Source organism: Knufia obscura (assembly GCF_036327395.1).
Source record: "Knufia obscura strain CCFEE 5817 isolate CBS 148926 chromosome Unknown scaffold_25, whole genome shotgun sequence".
NCBI classification, from domain to species: domain Eukaryota; kingdom Fungi; phylum Ascomycota; class Eurotiomycetes; order Chaetothyriales; family Trichomeriaceae; genus Knufia; species Knufia obscura.
In genome coordinates, this window is record NW_027042711.1 from 25,888 (window position 1) to 44,164 (window position 18,277).

At 51.6% G+C, this 18,277-nt stretch overlaps 7 protein-coding genes across 7 annotated transcripts; 4 read left to right on the plus strand and 3 right to left on the minus strand.

Annotated features, from left to right (window-relative positions):
• Nucleotides 1-461: 461 nt before the first annotated feature.
• Nucleotides 462-1,800, plus strand: PMZ80_011100 (uncharacterized protein; the record flags this gene model as incomplete). The annotated part of the gene is made up of 2 exons (XM_064879488.1): nucleotides 462-464; nucleotides 514-1,800. The coding sequence occupies 2 exons, from the start codon at nucleotides 462-464 to the stop codon at nucleotides 1,798-1,800; spliced, it is 1,290 nt and encodes a 429-aa protein (XP_064724725.1).
• A 155-nt stretch (nucleotides 1,801-1,955) lies between these two features.
• On the minus strand, nucleotides 1,956-2,622 carry PMZ80_011101 (uncharacterized protein; the record flags this gene model as incomplete). The annotated part of the gene is made up of 3 exons (XM_064879489.1): nucleotides 1,956-2,021; nucleotides 2,082-2,219; nucleotides 2,281-2,622. The coding sequence occupies 3 exons, from the start codon at nucleotides 2,620-2,622 to the stop codon at nucleotides 1,956-1,958; spliced, it is 546 nt and encodes a 181-aa protein (XP_064724726.1).
• An 875-nt stretch (nucleotides 2,623-3,497) lies between these two features.
• Nucleotides 3,498-5,558, minus strand: PMZ80_011102 (uncharacterized protein; the record flags this gene model as incomplete). The annotated part of the gene is made up of 1 exon (XM_064879490.1): nucleotides 3,498-5,558. The coding sequence occupies one exon, from the start codon at nucleotides 5,556-5,558 to the stop codon at nucleotides 3,498-3,500; it is 2,061 nt and encodes a 686-aa protein (XP_064724727.1).
• A 1,526-nt stretch (nucleotides 5,559-7,084) lies between these two features.
• Nucleotides 7,085-7,864, minus strand: PMZ80_011103 (uncharacterized protein; the record flags this gene model as incomplete). The annotated part of the gene is made up of 1 exon (XM_064879491.1): nucleotides 7,085-7,864. One exon carries the CDS (start codon nucleotides 7,862-7,864, stop codon nucleotides 7,085-7,087), a length of 780 nt encoding a protein of 259 aa, XP_064724728.1.
• A 1,583-nt stretch (nucleotides 7,865-9,447) lies between these two features.
• On the plus strand, nucleotides 9,448-10,456 carry PMZ80_011104 (uncharacterized protein; the record flags this gene model as incomplete). Its single annotated transcript, XM_064879492.1, has 2 exons — nucleotides 9,448-9,969; nucleotides 10,016-10,456. 2 exons carry the CDS (start codon nucleotides 9,448-9,450, stop codon nucleotides 10,454-10,456), a joined length of 963 nt encoding a protein of 320 aa, XP_064724729.1.
• Nucleotides 10,457-14,534: 4,078 nt separating this feature from the next.
• On the plus strand, nucleotides 14,535-15,993 carry PMZ80_011105 (uncharacterized protein; the record flags this gene model as incomplete). Its single annotated transcript, XM_064879493.1, has 2 exons — nucleotides 14,535-15,531; nucleotides 15,578-15,993. The coding sequence occupies 2 exons, from the start codon at nucleotides 14,535-14,537 to the stop codon at nucleotides 15,991-15,993; spliced, it is 1,413 nt and encodes a 470-aa protein (XP_064724730.1).
• A 966-nt stretch (nucleotides 15,994-16,959) lies between these two features.
• PMZ80_011106 (uncharacterized protein) lies at nucleotides 16,960-17,358 on the plus strand (the record flags this gene model as incomplete). Its single annotated transcript, XM_064879494.1, has 2 exons — nucleotides 16,960-17,140; nucleotides 17,198-17,358. The coding sequence occupies 2 exons, from the start codon at nucleotides 16,960-16,962 to the stop codon at nucleotides 17,356-17,358; spliced, it is 342 nt and encodes a 113-aa protein (XP_064724731.1).
• Nucleotides 17,359-18,277: the final 919 nt, after the last annotated feature.

An 18,277-nucleotide genomic window follows, 5' to 3' on the forward strand; every position in this document is an offset into this window, starting at 1 on the left:
CATACCGCGATAGGGAACGATTCGCGCCATTTATCTTATCTGATTAACAGGCTGATCTGTCAGCGCCGCCATGGGCTGTACTCTCCAAGCGTAGGCTCAATGCGATGTCCTGGTTGCGAACGCATTCGAGATCAGTACTACGATATAGTTACGAGATCATATAAAATCAGCAATATCGTCTGCCTCCTTCAAGAAACATTTCTTTTGCTTCACGAAGAACGTGTCTTGGCATACCTTGGCAGACTATGGCAGGCGCAGGTGAGCAAGGAGACCTGAAATCAGGCTGTAAAGGAGAAGATCTCAAGACTGCCACTGCAGTTGGTCAACATGACCCATACAACAACACCGTTCTTCAACCAGTCGATGTCGACAACCCACTCGACTGACCGCAGCCTCGAAAGTGGATGATGACAGGCGTGCTGTCAGCGACAGGGTTGAATCGAATCATGGTGTCGACGATCATGGTGAGTCCGGAATAGATCCACAGCACCTCTACCTACCTAACACCAATAGGCGCCAGCCCTCTCAACCATCGCCTCAGACCTCAACATGAACAAGACTGAAGCAGTTATGGCTCTGTCCGTTTACCTCCTCGCCACAGCATTCGGACCCCTCCTCATAGCTCCCCTCTCCGAGATCTACGGTCGGCGCCCTGTCCTCCATACCACCAATATCTGGTTTCTCGTCTGGAACCTAGTATGTGGATTTGCTAACAATAAAGGCGTCCTGATCGCATCCCGACTCCTGGCGGGACTGGGCGCGAGCGCAATATATGTACTCGCCAATGGGGTGCTAGGCGATGTGTGGCGACCAGAGCAGCGCGGGATCTCACTTGGTATCTACTCGTTGGTACCACTCCTAGGGGCTGCGGTTGGTCCCATCGTCGGTGGGTTCATCACAGAGTACACGAGCTGGCGCTGGATGTTTTGGTCCACGTCGGCTTTACAAGCAGTGATGATCGTGGTGTCATTATTTATCTTCGACGAGACATATGCCCCTGTCAGACAGCGGAAGCGTCAACGTAAACTCGACAAGCAATCTCAGTCTTCCAACGACGAAGGCCACCCAGAACCTGCCACAACACTGTCAGCACCATCTGAAGCACAACTATCCCTCCTCCACAACCTCACCCGTCCCCTCCGCATGCTCCTTTCCGAACCCATAATCCAAATCCAAGCCTGCCTCTCCGCCTCCAACTACGGAATTTTGTATCTTGTCCTCTCCACCTTCTCAGACCTCTACACAAGCCAGTACCACGAGCGCATCTCCATCAGCGGGCTGCACTATCTAGCCATGACGGCTGGTGAGATCGCAGGCGCGCAGATTGGCGGGCGAGCAATGGATATTCTCTACCGGCGGCGGAAGGCCCGTGACCAGACACCGTCTCCGGAACAGCGGATCCTGGTCATGATTCCGGGGGCGGTACTCGGGCCCATCGGGATGTTAATCTATGGCTGGGCGGCGGAGTCGCATACCCACTGGGCCGTCGTTGACCTCGGTGCTTGCATACTTAATATCGGCATGACAATCAGCGGGGTAGCGATCACGGCGTATATGATCGATGCTTACCCGTTGCATGTGGGGAGTGCATCGGCGGCAAGTCAGTTCTTGAAGAGTATGACAGCGTTTGGGTTCCCATTGTTTGCGCCGAGTATGTATGGGGATGGTGATGGTGCTTTGGGGCATGGGTGGGGGAATACGTTGCTGGGGATTCTGATGGTTTGTGTTGCGGGGCCGGCGGCGGTGTTGATTTGGAGGTTTGGACGGGGGATGAGGGAGAGGGGTGGGTGGAGTGCGTAGGTTAGGCGGGATTCGAGCGTGGGGTGATGTGGTACCCATCATTATTTGAGATCAAGTGCGAAGGAATTGGCATGAGATGAAATGGATCCACATTCTTGCAATGGCTCGTACAACTAGGGAAGGGGTCTGACTCGAACAACGGCATACCAGATCAGCTAAACCGAGTCCGCTACAACAGCGGGCAGATATTGCAGCAACGGCGAGTAGCAACCATCTGCGGCCTAGGATAGATGGTCAGTCGGGGCTTGACGTACACGTTGAACGAACGAGGAATAACCTACCAATTCCGTGTTGTTCTGATTCAGCGTTATGCCATTCGTTACATCCGTGACCAGCATAGCGAGGATCGACGAATCGTGCGAAGGAACTCCGTTCAGGCTCTGCGCGAGCGCGAGTTCAGTGGATTGTGCCGCGGCGTACTAACATCGTTAGCTGTTGACCTCCGTAGGTCACAGACCATATTTCGATGGTAATACATACAGTAGCGAGGCCGGCCAATGCTGCATTCCCGGCAGGTGCAATAAGCTGATTATACCGACGAATCGTCATACCGAACATAACGTCGTTGACCAGGACCGCCTTGCCTGCCGCGAATGCAGTCATGTCCACAGGGTTCTTGGCTTCGATTGCCTGAAGGGCTTCTGTCGCGTTGCGTTCGCCTTGTTGAGCTAGGATGTTGATTTCGGTACCGGAGATGAGGCCATCGACTGCGGCGGGACAGGCATTCTGCCAGGAGGAAGAGGGTGGGGCGTTGGCCAAAGCGAGGGAATGAGCTGTGCCTGCGAGGAGGGTGAGGCTGGTGAAGGTGATAGATGGTAGCATATTGTTTGATGTATCGTTGCTCACGTAAAGCTTATTATGCAAACATGAAATGGGACGAAGAGACGAACAAAAGAGCTGGAGACACAGATACCATATATCACTGAGCGTTACATAGCTTCATGTCGCTGCTGCGGACATCATTCGTCATCCACAGCTACTTGCGCACGAAGCTCGAAGCTGAGCTGCAGAAAGCGGAAGGGCACCTGAAGATCAAAACGCTCTGGGGGAGGGTTGATGCTGAATCGGGCAGAATAAGGTCGGACAAGCTCGTTAAGCTTTCTGGCTCAAACTTAATTCTGCGTCGTCCGTTGCGCCGGAGGATGATGCCGTCATGCTAGAGTAGCTGAGGTGAGTCAGCAGGCGAACTGGGTGTAGCACTTCGGGTAAGGGTTCAGGTGTATTTCGGCATCGGAGTATGCTGGTCGTGCAGACAGAGAAGCTCAGAATGGATCGACCATACCCAAGGAAAAGCCAATGTCGCTCGCTTCATCCTTCATGGCCCCTGGACGCTTCAGGTCGCTCTTGATATCGACTGCACACTACGCCAGCTAGACCGAATCCGCTACAGATAGAGAGCAAATGCCGAACATGGACCAACGGTGCGCCTGCAGAAACATGCACATACCCCATGGTCAGGCTTGATGTGGAATGGAAGCTCTGCTACCTACCAAACATACCCAGTCACGGTTTCGAACGTGAGTCTCTAACAGCAGGCATTGCTCAGAGTATGTCAGGAACAACCAGGAAACATGCCCGACAAGTGGACCACAGTGCGAGCAAATAGTGCCTCAACATCGCGGGTCGAGACCTTGGTTTTGAGGCACCTGATTAGTAGGCCGACAAGACCAGATGAACATCTCTGGTGGTTATGCACCTCAACGAATCGACAAGGTCGTTCTCGGCTGCCACTGTACACGTTCGGCAAACTGGAAGGGCTGATCGCGGTCTTCGCCATATATGGCGCCCCCGTTCATAACACCATGGACGTAGCATTCACCAACCAAGGACAACGAACCGTCAGTCTGAGGCCGCAGTACGTAAGGCACTGTGGCCCCAAGAAAAACACAAATGACATCACCTGGTTGTGTGCCAGCAGGAACAGCTGCATATCGGTTCCCTGAAGTAACGCAGAATCTTCGGCCTCTGAACCATCGTGCCATAGCTGGTAGTATGAATCTCACAAATGTTCGCGCCTCCGCCGGAAGAATCTGTTCAAGAATATGTTCGCGTTCCGCGACTATCATCTGGCCACCAGTCAAATGTTTGTACAATTGCTCGCGAAATGTCAACTGCATTCCGGCTCGGTGTCCAGCGGGCGTAAAACATGGTTGTTGAAGGTCAATCGGCGGGAGCCTCCCCCTGAAGCGAAGCGTCAGCTCGGCGATGATATCATGCTGTGATGTGGGCTTCCCTTTGCTCCGAAGCAATCCATCTCGATGGCCTCGAGCCCAGTAGCCATTAATCAGTCGATTGCAGGTTAGTGTTAGCCAGAAAGATTCAATTTTAGCTTCACTAAGGCTGGTTTTGTGTCCATCAAGCTGTTTGCCGTCAACACTTGCAGCGAGCTGCATGCATTGTTCTAGCCACGTGGTGACTTTGTGGAGCTCTGTATCCAGAGCTGTGCAAAGATTTTCTGCAAGCTTTTGGGGCCAGCGTTGCGGTTCGGACCCGATCATTGATACCAAACAATGATCTGGCTCGTTCACACCAAAAGGCGAGACATCACCCGTCCTTGCAACTTCGTCGATCACTGCGCCCCGAAGCTGTAGCAAACTATTGTCGTTGGCGAGAGAGACAGTCTGACCAATCAGCCTTGTGCCTGCTCTGCCAAACCATTTGTCCGTGAAATGGGTCGTGAGGCACAAAGGGCGTAAAACCCCGTCTGCATAGCATTGATGAGGGTGGCAATGGTGCAGTAATCCTTGGTATCGCGTGTCTGGAAGCAAAGAGTCATCAGGCACAGCAAGCAGAGATGGTGCGGTCGCTCGACCAGAATGCGAGAGGTCTGGTACCCAAGACACGACCTTCGAATCGTCGGGGCGATGCTCACATGATGACAAAGACAAAAGCCGCAAGTCTTTCTTCCGAGCCAACGTCCACAACGCGAATCTTCTGTAGACTTCTTCTGTGCTTGCTGCATAGTCGGGGAGGAGCTCCCAGTCGCCCTCTTGCAGGTCACCAGCAAGGCCTACCAAAGCAAATATCCTGTCGCGGGGATCGCCTGTCTTGAAACGCGAAGTATTGCTGACCAGGTCGACGATGTCGAGCCGTGCCCTGTTGTCCGTCTGACCCTCCCCAAACGCTTCCAGGTCGCTCTCACTGCCGATGTTGAGATCGTTGTTGGTGTGTAATCGATGATGGAGTTCTTCAATCTGGCATACGTTGTCGACGTGCTGAGCAGTCCTGCACCCTATGATACCCGACCGATCGAACCGCCTTCGAAGCTCGGCTGCTATTGTCGACACTGCTTCCCACGGCACCGACTGGCCTTCGTATATGAAGCTAACACTGCGAGCGTTGCAGATCTCCTGGACAACCCACAGCCGTTCGAAGTAGGGTAAGTCAAAGAAAGCAAGCTGCTGGAGACGACGGGCTAATGGGTGATCCATCTTATCAGCATGAAATCGCAATAATCGACCTGTAGGACCGGACAAAACGTCGTTCAGTCCGCCAGCGAATATCCATACGTGTGATGCCGACGAGAATATTCGCCCGATCTCGCGCACCTGCGCATTCTTTTCCTGCACGTCCGTCTGGCTGATGCAGATCGTGTCAGCCCATAGATACCCTACGTTTCCTAGGTCAGCTCGTGCTATCAAAGCATTGTATAGACTCTCGGTGATGACTAATGGGGCGCTGTTGCACTCAATCGTCTTTTGGCCCTGCGAAGTGGTCCAGCAATAAGAAATGGCCTCGTAAGGAGGAAGTTGCGCCATTGTATGTTGACTGAATTCAATCTCAAGCTCAGCATCAGCTTCTCGGCGGTGAATTTGAAATAGACGTATGTGATCTGGACTGGTCAGTGGAGGCCATGCAGAATCGTGAACCGTGACAGCGGCGCTACTATGTACTTTGTGCGTGAGTTGTGATTCTTGGACAACGTCCTTTCCTATCATTGGGATAAGAGCTGTCGATGGCCGTTTCGTCCGTACGAACAAGCCAGGCTCTAGCAAGAGATCAATCGCTTGTTGGAGTCCGATTGACAACCCAATTGCGCCTGCGATTATGCCGAGATGCACCACGAAGCCTCCGATACGGTTGCGGGCTCGAACTGTAGCAAAAGATCGACCTGCGGCGTCTTGCCTCGAGAAACGGCGCGCTATTGGGCGCAGTCCGCTGTAACATGGTCTTGTTGGAAAAAGCATCTTCTTTAGGGTCATCATGGCCGTGAGGGTGGTGTGCAGAACAAGGTGTGCGCATCAACTCGGTGGTGAGCTTTCATCCGCGATCTGTGGACCTTAGAGTCATCAATGAATCTGCGTCGGCTCACTTGGGCGGCATATTTCATGCGTGTGGCTCCCGAAAATGTATCCGCGTCTTGCATGTCCTCTGCACATGTTTCTCGATGTTGATCGCTTTTGAAGCATCAGCGTATCCAAGGGCTGTGCGTCCACTGTCCCTTCCAGACGATTGGCTTCAGCTGATGGGCATGCGCAAGTGCCTATACCTCGACAACCTGAAATGATGCTCAGCCTGCCATCTCGACCTTTCAGACAAAAAGACCAGCAATATGTTCAGCGAGTCTCTGCTATCGACAATTGATCCCAACAAATTCCTTGCACCTTTCGTTAGATGGCGTAAAGCGGGGCGATCGACGGACAATTGTGCGCTAGATGATATTGGGACCGTTGCAGTCACTTCAAGCGAGAGTGGGTGACGAACAGCCAGCCACTTTCTTGTGTGCAGCCTGACATGGCCAAATGAAATAATACCGTGGTACTATTCGAGGTCAGTCCACGAACAGATTTCAAGTGCTGCTCCGGACTCACCGAGGCCACGTTGGACCCAACCACTTGCGCGGGACCACCAAACGGGAGCACAGGCGCCGGTCAAGCAGCTTCGGCTGCAGGTCTATTCGATCAGTTTCTCTCCGATTAACCGTCTTGCACGGGAGCTGCTAGGTGATGCATTGGCGTAGCCCATAGTGGTCCTCCGGTGTCAAGCAATCCTGATGTTACGGGGCCGTGACGAAAATGTGTCCTGACAACACCTCTAGGCGGGGATTCAATCAGCTTGCGTCTCTAACAAGAACATGTATCAATCCTGCGGCAGTTGGTAAAGCATGACAAATGCGTGGTGGTGCAGGTATACTGCCACCTCTGTACAGTGGCCTTTGACCTAGCAGGACCAGTCCGGGCTTGCCCTGCCCCATCGCCACAACGCAGAGTTGGTCTCAATCAGGAGCCGGTCAATGAGACCATTAAGGCAAGATGAACTCTGGGATGTTCCAACGCTTCAACTTTCATAACGGGTCAATCATGGGTAGAGAGAAGCCACCATCGCTTGCTTCATCCTTCGTCGCTCTCAGACGCTTCAGATCTCCCTTGATATCGATCGCAATCTCGTCTCCCTGCAGCTCCGACTCGCTCGTGATGAACCTCCACTTTACTTTGCGATTGGCTGGAGTCCTCCAGGGAGTTTTGTCAGCTCTCTGGAATTCCGTTTCTGCCACGATCCGCAATTGCGCGTGCTTCTCGATGATATCTGCAGCGGCTTGACACATTGTTCTCTCATGACCTCTGACGCTTCGCCAGCTATTGCTGATCCCTTGCATATGCCGTATGCGCCAGGTGCACAATTGCATGCTCTTCAACCCAGCGGTACCAGTTCCGTACTCATCTTTGTTCAACGCACGTGAGAGATCTTCCATGGTTTCCCAACCAATGATTATGTGGCGGATGTACTCGAAGTGGGCAGGACCAATGTTGTGAAGCATGAGCTTGAGCGATTCGCGAGGTGACAGGTTGAACGTTCGATGTGAGTAGAGAAACGGCACGGCTTCGTCGTGGACTTGCCTAGAGATCCGGAGGACTTGAGCGGACAGAGGATGCTTCGTGGTGGCCCATGATTCGAAGTCGGCTGACCATGTTGTGCTATCAGTGTTGTGGGTTATAGAATACTCATATTCACGGGCTGGCGCAGCCTCGATTTTGATCTCACTGGTAGAGCCGAAGAGTAGGCTATAGATGATTTCGCGAATTTCGATAGGCAAAGTGAGGAAGGGAGAAGTTTGATCTGTCATGTTAGCTTTCTCGCGTCAGGCAGGTGCGACAGGATGATAGCGATAACGGCAGGAAGCACGCCGTGAACAATCACGGTAGCAGAACATCATCGCAGTATTGCTCATTTCCGCATCATGATAGTCTTTGAGGGGAAGAGATGCGAGTCATGGAGGATCGGCAGCAACCCCAGATATGACGATCATGCTTCGAAATCTGTACACGATCAGCATGAAACGACGCACGTGTGTTTTGACCCAGATTGAGATGGGCACGATCACACCACGCAGCTGCCAGATGTCCCTGACCAAATCAGACGGCTTTGTACCTGTTATGGCCCGGCTCCAACTTGTGAAGATGAGGCACGACGGGCGCAGGCGAAAGGAAGCAGCCTCGCTTGCTTCTCGGCTCGTTCGCTTTTCGAGATCCTGGAGCATGACGTACTCCAAGATATAGTGGACCTGGCGTAAGCAGGAAAGTCGTCACCTACAGAGCCAGGGGACGAAGTGGACAGGAGTGAACGTCTTGCTTGATATATGCTCTGGAAGTACTCGTTCGGCTGAAGATCGAATAGCATCCTTCTTATACTTCTTCGCCTCAAAGTCCTTCAACTCGAGCTCACTCATATACCGCGGTTCGACGATTGTGATCATCAATTACCACCAACATGTGCTTCGGCTCAAGCAGAGACAGAGATGAGGCTGTGATCATCAAGACACGGGTCCGGCCTAGACCAAGCTACGATCATGAAAGGATCTATGTCCAGCAGCCCGCAAGAACCAGATCTCGTCACGCGCGAGAGCGCTCAGTCAGCCGTTCAAGATACAGCCATGATGCTCACAGATACTCACACTATGATGATCCTCGACGAAGCAGCAGGACTGTGATGGAAGAGCAACGGGTCAGCCGGCATTACCATTCATGATTGGAACGACAACCTTTCGAAACGACTCTTCTAGGTGGGCGGCCGCGATCCACGCTGCTCTGCAGATTTCTGATGATAAATACTTTGACTTATTTTGGGATTTTGAACACTCGGGTTGCAGTGCGTGGACGAGGAGGACTATTCCGCGATATCTTGAAGGCTTTTTGGTTTGCTTGGATCGGGAACATTTCTTCTGGATGAGCAGCTACGGGACGGCTTTGTTTTGGGAAATCTGGAAACTTATGAATGATGAGAACATGTTTGGTTGATTTTGTTAACTGGCGGCTTGGACGTTTGCAGATGGGTACACGACTCTTTCTTGACAATTTCTTGTAGCACAATGCACGAATTACATGTTGACATGTGCTTCCACCCGACTTCTTTTTCTTGGACTCGGGAGGCACGGGGAGGGCAGAGGGGTTCATTGTCTGGCGATGACGTAGCGGTACGAAAGATGGCGTTCTCGAAACTCAGTCAGTGCTGCAGTTCTCATATTCCTTCCACAGCTTCCGCCAGGATAATTTCCTGGATCTTTTGAGCTGTTCCTGCGTGCTGCACCCAATATCAACATAATACTACTTGTTCCAGGCGCGCAATACCTGTAAACGCATCTGAAACTGGTTTCGTTCTTGAACCACCCTGCCGTACCCCATATAGACCCACCAACTGTCGGCGATCAACATGAATCGAGCATTGTCGATACGAGGCAAGGGCCGCAAGGATGCCAACAAGGAGGCGCCAAAGCACACCTTCTCTATGAGCACTTTCCGTGGCATGCGGGAGTCGGAGCTGTCCAAGAAGCTCTTCAAACTTATCAAGACCGAGAACCATGCCATTAGCGCCTACGAGACCGCTGGCCGAGAGCGAGTCTCGATCGCATCGCAGCTGTCCGACTGGGGCGAGTCGACCAACGATGACTCCATCTCTGACTTGTCTGACAAGATCGGTGTGCTGATGTCGGAGATTGGTGAACAAGAGGACCTATACGCGCAGAACCTGGAAGACTACAGAAGTGTGCTGAAGCAGATCAGAAATACTGAGAGCAGTGTTCAGCCTAGCCGTGACAACAAGGCAAAGATCTCTGACGAGATCGCAAAGCTGAAGTACAAGGAGCCAACCAGCCCAAGGATAGTGACCCTTGAGCAGGAGCTCGTCCGAGCTGAGGCTCAGAACCTGGTCGCAGAGGCCCAACTTACCAACATTGTATGTCCAATTATCGGACCCAGCTGCATCTGCTAACAAGTATCAGACACGCCAGAAGCTCAAGGAAGCCTACGATCTGAACTTCGCAGCCACCATCGAACGAGCCGAGAAACAGATCATCCTCGCCAGATACGGTCGCCGGCTTCTGAACCTTCTTGACGACACCCCAGTCGTGCCTGGCGATGTTCGACAGCCATTTGCAAACGCTGGTGAAGCGAGAAACATTCTGAACGAAGCTGAAAGCGAGCTCCAGGCGTGGCACCCAAGCCTTGATCCCATCCACTCAAACGCTGGCGGACTAGGTACGAACTTGATGCCAGCAGAAGATCAGACCACCACTACAGCATCAGAGGCTCCTATGTCAGAGGCTGAGATGCCCATGTCCCACCACCAGACCACGACTGGCCACTCAAGTGCTGCTATGGAGGATTCAACCAATCCGGTACAGGGCGAGGGCACCCACCTGGAGAAGGCCGTGGCAGCTTAGGGAGATGACGCGAGCATAAACAAAAGGGGAATGATGAGTGATGGAGCGAGCGTGAGAATGAGAGTGGATGGTCAAGGCGATTATTATCATCCTTATGAGGCATGGAGATGAGGGATGCATGATAGGTTGTTCTGGCGCTTCCCAGATAGTTACGGAGTATTATCCTTATGAAAGTAGTACTTATAATAGTATTGGCTCGTGACGATGAGTTCCTGTATGCTCGTATCTGACCATGCATGCAACAGGGTCTTCCGTGCGTGTCAGGAAGCTAGGCCGAAGTCCACCCGAAATCGTGGCTCTGAGCGTAGCGAAGCGCAGCGGTCACTGACAGCTCAAGCGTGTGGCATAACAGGAAAACCTGCTCGGGCCGTGAAGTACTGTCACGATCAACCAGCCGTGACTGTCTCTGCTGTCAACAGTAAGGACGCGACCATTAATCTTGCAGGAAGTGAGCAAGTACCGAGATTTGCTTCCAGACGGACAGGACCAAACTTTGGCGGAATAATCTTGGCGACCACTTACATGCTCCGGTTTTTTCAATGCGAAGTCTGGTAGAGTCCGGGCGGGATTGAGTCATGAACAAACATGCTCAAAACTCGTGACTGTCGCTCAGGTGCCAGTGGTTGATTGGGTCCGCGGAATCCACAATGTCAGCTATGCGTCCCGCTCATCCCAGGGTCTGGCATTAGCCCGAAGAGGCAGTCCTCCTTGCCCGAATCTGCAATCTCTGCATAACTTCTGCTGCCCATAGCCGACTTTGATTTTCGAGTTATAGCGATGCTTGCGTATGCTCTGCTCTCTGACTCACCGATATGCTCAACTAACGTGCTCAACCCGATTCTCTACCAGACTTAGCAACCGCCTCTGCTGAGCGCAGACAGTACTTATAGCCGCCCTCCTCTCCCTCAACTTCTTCTTCCTTTTCCTTCATGAGCTCTCATGCTATGTGACCAACAGTGACCAAAAATCACCACGTAACCATATACCATATTGCACATCCAGACAATTCAATCTCACAGTGAACCATCACACTCACAAAAGATGGGTTTCTGCAGTAGGCTCTTGCAGAAGCTCTGCGGTAAGTCATCACGACGCCCCGAGTCAGTACCAAATCACAAGTCAACCAGAAAATTTGAAAAAGCCCAAGCTCAACGTGCTTCCGCTCGCAATGAGCGTGACAATGTCAGGGAGAAACGGACGCAAATGGAGTCATTGCCGACTCGTCACCGGTCTGTTCGTCAAAAAAGCATCGATGAGCTGGCGAACAAACAGCAGAAGCTCAAACCGAAAAAGAGTGTGAGCCATGGGAGACGGGTGGAGATGAAAAGTGTTGGAGGCACCGTCTCTGCTGTTGATCGTTCTTCAGAGTATCGTCCGCAAAATCAGGATTACAGACCGTCTTCAGGGAAGGCTAGGGCTAGACCCGAACCAGTCCGGTTTCCTGACACGCGAAATACTCGGGACAGCGTTCAACTAGTACACCAACGTACTGAAGTAGGACGAGGTGAGAACCTCAAACCACCACTCATTGTCCATCCGCAACTCTCAGGGCGTCCTTCGCGACCGCAGAGAAATCTGCGCCGCACTCTTCGAAAGTGAGAACCCTTTTGTTGTCGTCACGTCTCAGCGTTCGTGGCTCTGTCGTTCGTGATCAAAGCGGGTTGGTATATGTCGCTGTTGTTGAAGGAGTATCTTGGTGTTGGCTCCTCGTGGCAAGTATTGTACCTGGGAATGGACTCTTCAAGCTTTGTGTCCTTGACTGTGTGTCCGGTATGGTGTGGGGATTAGTGGTGGCGTATTTCGGAGTGGAAGCAATCCTACACCCCTTCCTCCTGCATTTCAGTCATCAGTTAACAGTCCTGGCAGGTCATGAATTGGATCATCTGTGTGTGGCATTGAATCACTTGAAGTGTCACAGTGTTGGCGAGTGGACTGATTGTGGTTGTCCTCGAGGTGAGTTGTCCTGAAGGTATTGTATTCAGAGGAACCGATCGGCATCTTCACGATTGCTGGTGGCATGAATGGAAACGAAAGCAGAAAGGTATGTCTAACAGTGTCTGATGACTGCAACGTCGGCGACAATGGTGAAAAGCAGGGAAGGACCGACAAGTGCGAGGAGAGCTCTCCAGTGCATTGTAGGGAAGGATCGCAGCTCACGAGGGGCTCTGTTGCAAGCAGTATGGGAAGCGCTCCGGCTTTGGCGTGTGATGCGTTGATGTCCGCGGTGGCCCTGTATGAGTATACATCTACTCTCTTCTGCTTTTGTTCTCCTCTTGCTCGGGTCATATGTTTCGCTGCCAGCTGTGGGACTCTTTGAGTTGTGCTGTCTGGTGGTTGGCCATATGGTCTTGCTTGCAACATCTAAATCGTGTGTCTGGCCAGATCTCTCTGCAGTGTACTGGTTCAAATCGTATCTGTGTGTTTCCGTGGTCTCTCGACTTTCTCATTCGGCTTTGCAGGCCCCATCAGAACTGGTAGTCATGTTGAGTATGAAGCTCCTTCATGGTATCCAGGCTTGACGTTGGTGTTTGTTCGTCATTCCAAATGGTGCAATGCTCATGGAGGTGCCTCCGAGAGTAGACAGCAATCTTTATCACACAGTTGGCATTGTGGTGTGGATAGAGGGTTCGGCATACAGTTGTGAAGAGGGAGTGGTCTGTTGCGGTTATTGGGTGGTGTGCCTGGTGTAGGTCGGAAGGGGGCCCTGCTTCTGAGAGACGGCTTCGCGTGCCGCAGGGTGTGAGTAGTTGACTGAGGTCAACGAAACTGAGGGCTCTCAATCATTCTTTTCATCATTGTGCCTCGCCTCGAGCGAGACTATGAAGAAGGGTTAGTTATCATGTGTCATGCTATGGCGTCCGTCTTGTGCAGGGCGGACGTCAATGAAGTGAAAGACCATCAAATTGCCTGTTCGTCTTGAAGTCGAGATCACCATCGCTGTGTGGAATTTGATCATCGTGTGTTACGCCGACGAGCAGTCATCATGATACTCACACTGACTCGCTTCCACACCGTGGAAGTTCGCCAGCCTATGTATAATATCCGGGAACGCACGACATTCGATATCTTTCGTGCCGTGTAGTTGTCATGCCCGAAACAAACGCTAAAGCTGCTGGCTGGGCACCTAGACCGATGCAGTTTAGTTGTACTTCGGCAGCAGCCTCAGTGCATTAGCATCAGCTTCTATCGACACAATCTTCCTGTGTCAATGGTCGTTCTTTTCTTGTCTGCTCCTGATTCATTACTTGCATCGCGCATTGCAACTAAAGATTTGCAACACGCCAAAGCGATTAATAGCTTGAGAGCCAGTCTGATGCAGGTAGTGAAGCCGTCGAGTTTCACTAACCCCGACTGCTGCTAATCTTGCAAGCAAACCAAGAAGCCATCAGCGTGCGAGTTCGATGCAAACAACTGGATTCCGATACAGTGTACAGTCTTCGTAGGATGCGATGACAGATGGCGATCGTTCACAGTCAAACAAGCATGTCCTTGAACGACTCACTCGTAGCCAGCACATCTTTACCGCATCTTCCTGCAGCTCATGCAGCTTATCGACGCCGGCGAACTTCGCGGAGCCCAACGAGCCCGGCAGCTGCGATCCACTGCCTCACTTTGAAAAGTACCACTGGGCAAAGGCTACTGCAATAATGCCCATCTCATTTTCGTGCTTTGCAGATTGCTAGCCGACTTGGATTTTCATGAGCTCACAGAGGGTAAAAAGAGAAGTTCGCCACAAGCTTGCTAAATTTGTGGCAGAGGTTCATGTATTCGAGGTGTATCACTTTCACCAACCACATTCCACCTATTCAGCCAGGTCATCCCTTGTTTCACTGTCCTACCAACCCATTGGTGACATAAGTGCCGTTCCCTGATTCCAAACCTGTCACCGGCTACTTGCATTCCTCCCCGTCTTATCCTCAGAATCAACGTCAGTAATGCACTGATCTTAACATACGACAGCAACATGGCGACAAGCAGGTTATCTTCGTTAATCGCTCATTATTCCTCACGTGGATCACATAGGGTGCCTATGAGGTAAGGTGCCCGGAGATGTTCCCGTTCCCAACAGTAGCAAAGCATGTTTGTTACAACTCGAGACCCAGGGGTCCGTCGGCGGAATAGGGTATACACAAACAACAAGGCTGCAAGGTCTTCCAAGATATCTCTACTGTCGGCATTCACAGTAGCCACAACCGGGTCAGGCGGAAGCAACACTACCGTCACACAAGAGTCCTACGATAGATCTCAACAAAAATCGAAGCGAAGACGACCGAGAGTACATCGGAGTCGGCGGTCCCAAGAGGACAAGAATGTCTCGGTCGATGTATTCGATTTCCTCGTCGAAGAGAAAGCGAGATCGAAAGAGTCGCTGGCAGATGCAGGAGATGTAGACCAACACGCAAGTGAGGCTTCTGAAGATGAAGCAGATGCTCCAGATCCAGAACCCATTGCACTCATAGACGATGCAGATCCGGAAGGCTTCTATCGAAGCATGTCCGACTCGGGCATATCGATGGGGTCAGGCTCATCTGTATCAGGTCTTCCGCCACGACACAACCTACCTCCACTGCTCGAGGAACCTCCAGCCAGACCATCACCTCGGCTCCGTCCAGGTACAGAACTCGCGTTAGTCGACCCTCGGTGGGCGTGGTCCACTTCATCGCCTCAGCCTTATCATGATGGATACATACCACCACCGTGCCCGCCGCCTCCACCAGCGGTCGCCTATGACGTGCCGATGTACCAATATCCTCCTTACACCCCATATGGCACCCCTCCACCAGCGCCAGCAGAAAGTGTTCGGCGACCAACAATTACAGTCAGAGAGCCTACTGGTCGGGACACCAAAGCACCGTGCTTCCGATCTTTCAGCAAAGTATCGACTCGGTTGATATTGCAGATGCAGGACGACATTGCCGACTTGGAAGAAGAACTCAAGCTGCTAGACGAGGAAGAAGATGCAGCTGAAGAAAGCTCGGAGCCAAGCTCACGGCAATCTCGCCACGAGAAGCATGACCGCAAAGCAAGGAAGGAAGAAGTATATCGAGAGCTCCATGTCAAGCTTGACAATTACTGTAAGTGGTTCTAATATAGGCGGGCGCAGCGACTAACGAGCAACAGATCACGCTCTCGAGATGACGCAGAAGGTCGACAGTATATCTCAGCCTGCCGTCACCACTGATTTGACTACATACCACAAGTGGCTTGAGTCGAGAATACTGGAGAGAGATCGCATACGACCGCTTGTTGGTAGCGACCTTCGCAGATTTACCACTATCCCATTGCCGGAAGAAGTCAAGCTTGCGCAAACCTTTCAGCCTCAATACCTAGCATATTCGGCCCTTGTCAACGCTGTGGTTCCCCTGATAATGTTCAAACTCATATCTGGCGTTCTCAACCGTCTCATATTACTATCTTTAGTCGTGGTTGCTGGATCTATTGTCCAAGACAAGATGAGAACTAAGATCGGGAAGGACGAACTGACCTGTACATTAGTATGTGTCTGCATTGCAGCATTTGCTGCTTTACTTCTTTGAAATTCGAAAGCGAGCATGGTGTTCCGGATCCAAGATGTCACCATGATACACTGCTGCTTTTTCCTGCGAGGAAAGCGGGGGAGTATCGGAAGAGGGATGACTCTCGCGCACACCAGTCTGTCACGATGCCATGGGGTCTCGAGGATAGTTTTGGCGCTACTAACATGTCAGGACTGAACTCAACAGAGCGCACTCGCGAGTGCACCATCCAAAAAGGTGTTTCGCATTAGCACTCCGCAGAATCAAGCATGGAAAAGGATAATAAAAGTCATCATTGAAACATACAACCGGGGTCGACACCTAGCCATCCTATTTCAAGAAGAATATGTATCGCTCCTATCTTACGGACCTTCATGCTCTATCATCGAGACTCGAGGAAGCAGCTGAAGATCTGAGACATTGTCATTTGTCCAGGCTACGTTACGCTTCGAACGGCTGGTACTTCTGACACAATCGTCTATATGCCTAGTGATAGAGCGTTGTGAAGTGACTTTCCTCGCTATATGTTGTGCTTGAATCCTAGCTCCTGTTGGTCCTCGAGGCTCTGCCTTCATGATGTTGTAGGAGAAGATGAAATATCACATGCTGTAAATAGAGTGTAATCAACTTTCATGCCTCCCGTAGGTCGTGCGGAAGGCATGTGGACACCAACCCAACGTTTTGCGGGGAAGGGCTTTAGCTGGGTCCAACATGACGTCGGTGGTTGTAACGTTTCCAGCCTCAAGCTGCAGGCGCACCTGACCAGCGTCACAGGCGAGACAGGTAGCTCACTAACGAGGCAATTGCAAGCTTCGACCATTCAAATACCACTGAAGCCCTCTTCTCTACCTGTCATTCCTCACATACCACAAGCTCAATTCATCTCAAAACCTTCAGAATCCCATCGAGCCAACACTTAAATCATCCCAACGACAAGCAAGACCTTCACAAGATCTACTCCAACCACATTCTCATTTAACAGGCAATATGTCGTTCCTCTGGAAAGCCCAACCGCTCTTGCGACAAGCTGCCGTCGCTAAGCCTGCCCCGCGACTTTTCTCCACAGCCGTCGTTTACCAGAAATCGCCCACAGAATCAGTAAAGGATGGTTTGAAATCAGTCGACCGGACAGTGTCTGACACTATTGTCAAGGGCATTGACAAAGGAAGTGAGTTTATACACTGAGGAGTACAGCATTGAGTCACGACTGCTAACGTTCGCACAGTCGAGGCAAAGGACAAGACTGCCGATACAGTCGGCATCAACGCTAAGAAGGCTCAAGGAGAAGCCCAGGAAAAGATGGGTGAGGCAAAGGGCAAGATGGCCGAGACGAAGGGTGAGGTCAAGGGCAAGGCACAAGAGATGGCAAACAAGGCCCAGTCATAAATGTTTCATCTTGAGAGTTTATCGCAGCAACAACATCTTGGCTCTGTTTTGTGGTGATACCGTACAGTTCCGCGCGAATACAGAAAGGTACTGCACAAGTCCAATCGTTCAGCAAGCAGGGCATATCTGATGGCGTTAGGAATGGCGTCCGCTATTTCAGAAACAACCGGTCTGGTATTTCGAATTATATTAGTCGAGTCAATCAAACAATGCAGAGCAAAAGATGTCCACCTTCGCGCATAGCTCTTGATTCCAAGCTTGGTTCTATCTGCGGAAACACACAGCTCAATGCCTGCTCCTGTCACGGGCGCCCGGCTTTCGAATTACCTTCGAGACTATCCTCAGTCGATGATATACTGACATGGTGCGACAGGGCAGATCGAGATGTGCAGCAGCAAGTCGGCAGCTGTACCCAACATCTTCGTCACAAGGACGGCTTCTCCGTCAGAACGAAGCAGTCGGTATGATTAGTCGGCAATCATCACATCTGTTTTCAAGCACATTGCTCCCCTCAACCCACGAAGCTGAGTAGATGATGGAGAACGTATGCAAGCTGCTGAGCCATATAAAGCAGGACCTCCAAATCGCGATACCTTTACCACCGAGTACAAGCCCAGATGGAATTCAACTTGTGCTGAGGTCTCCAACCAGTGTCGGGCTGGTTGAGTTCCCTGAAGGACAAGATCTTGTGTCTCGCGGGCAGTGCTTGCGCATGAACAGTCTCAGAACAACTACCAGTACTTTTCGGAGACACTACTCCTCACGATGCACCATTTTCGCTTCCCTGCCTGTGGACGGCTGCTCGGTCTCCTCACAGCATGCGTACTTATCTCTCGAATAGCGCAGCAACATCACTTCGGCTTGTTACACAGACTCGCACGGCAAGTCCAGACTGAACTAGTCCTCAATAAGGCGCCCA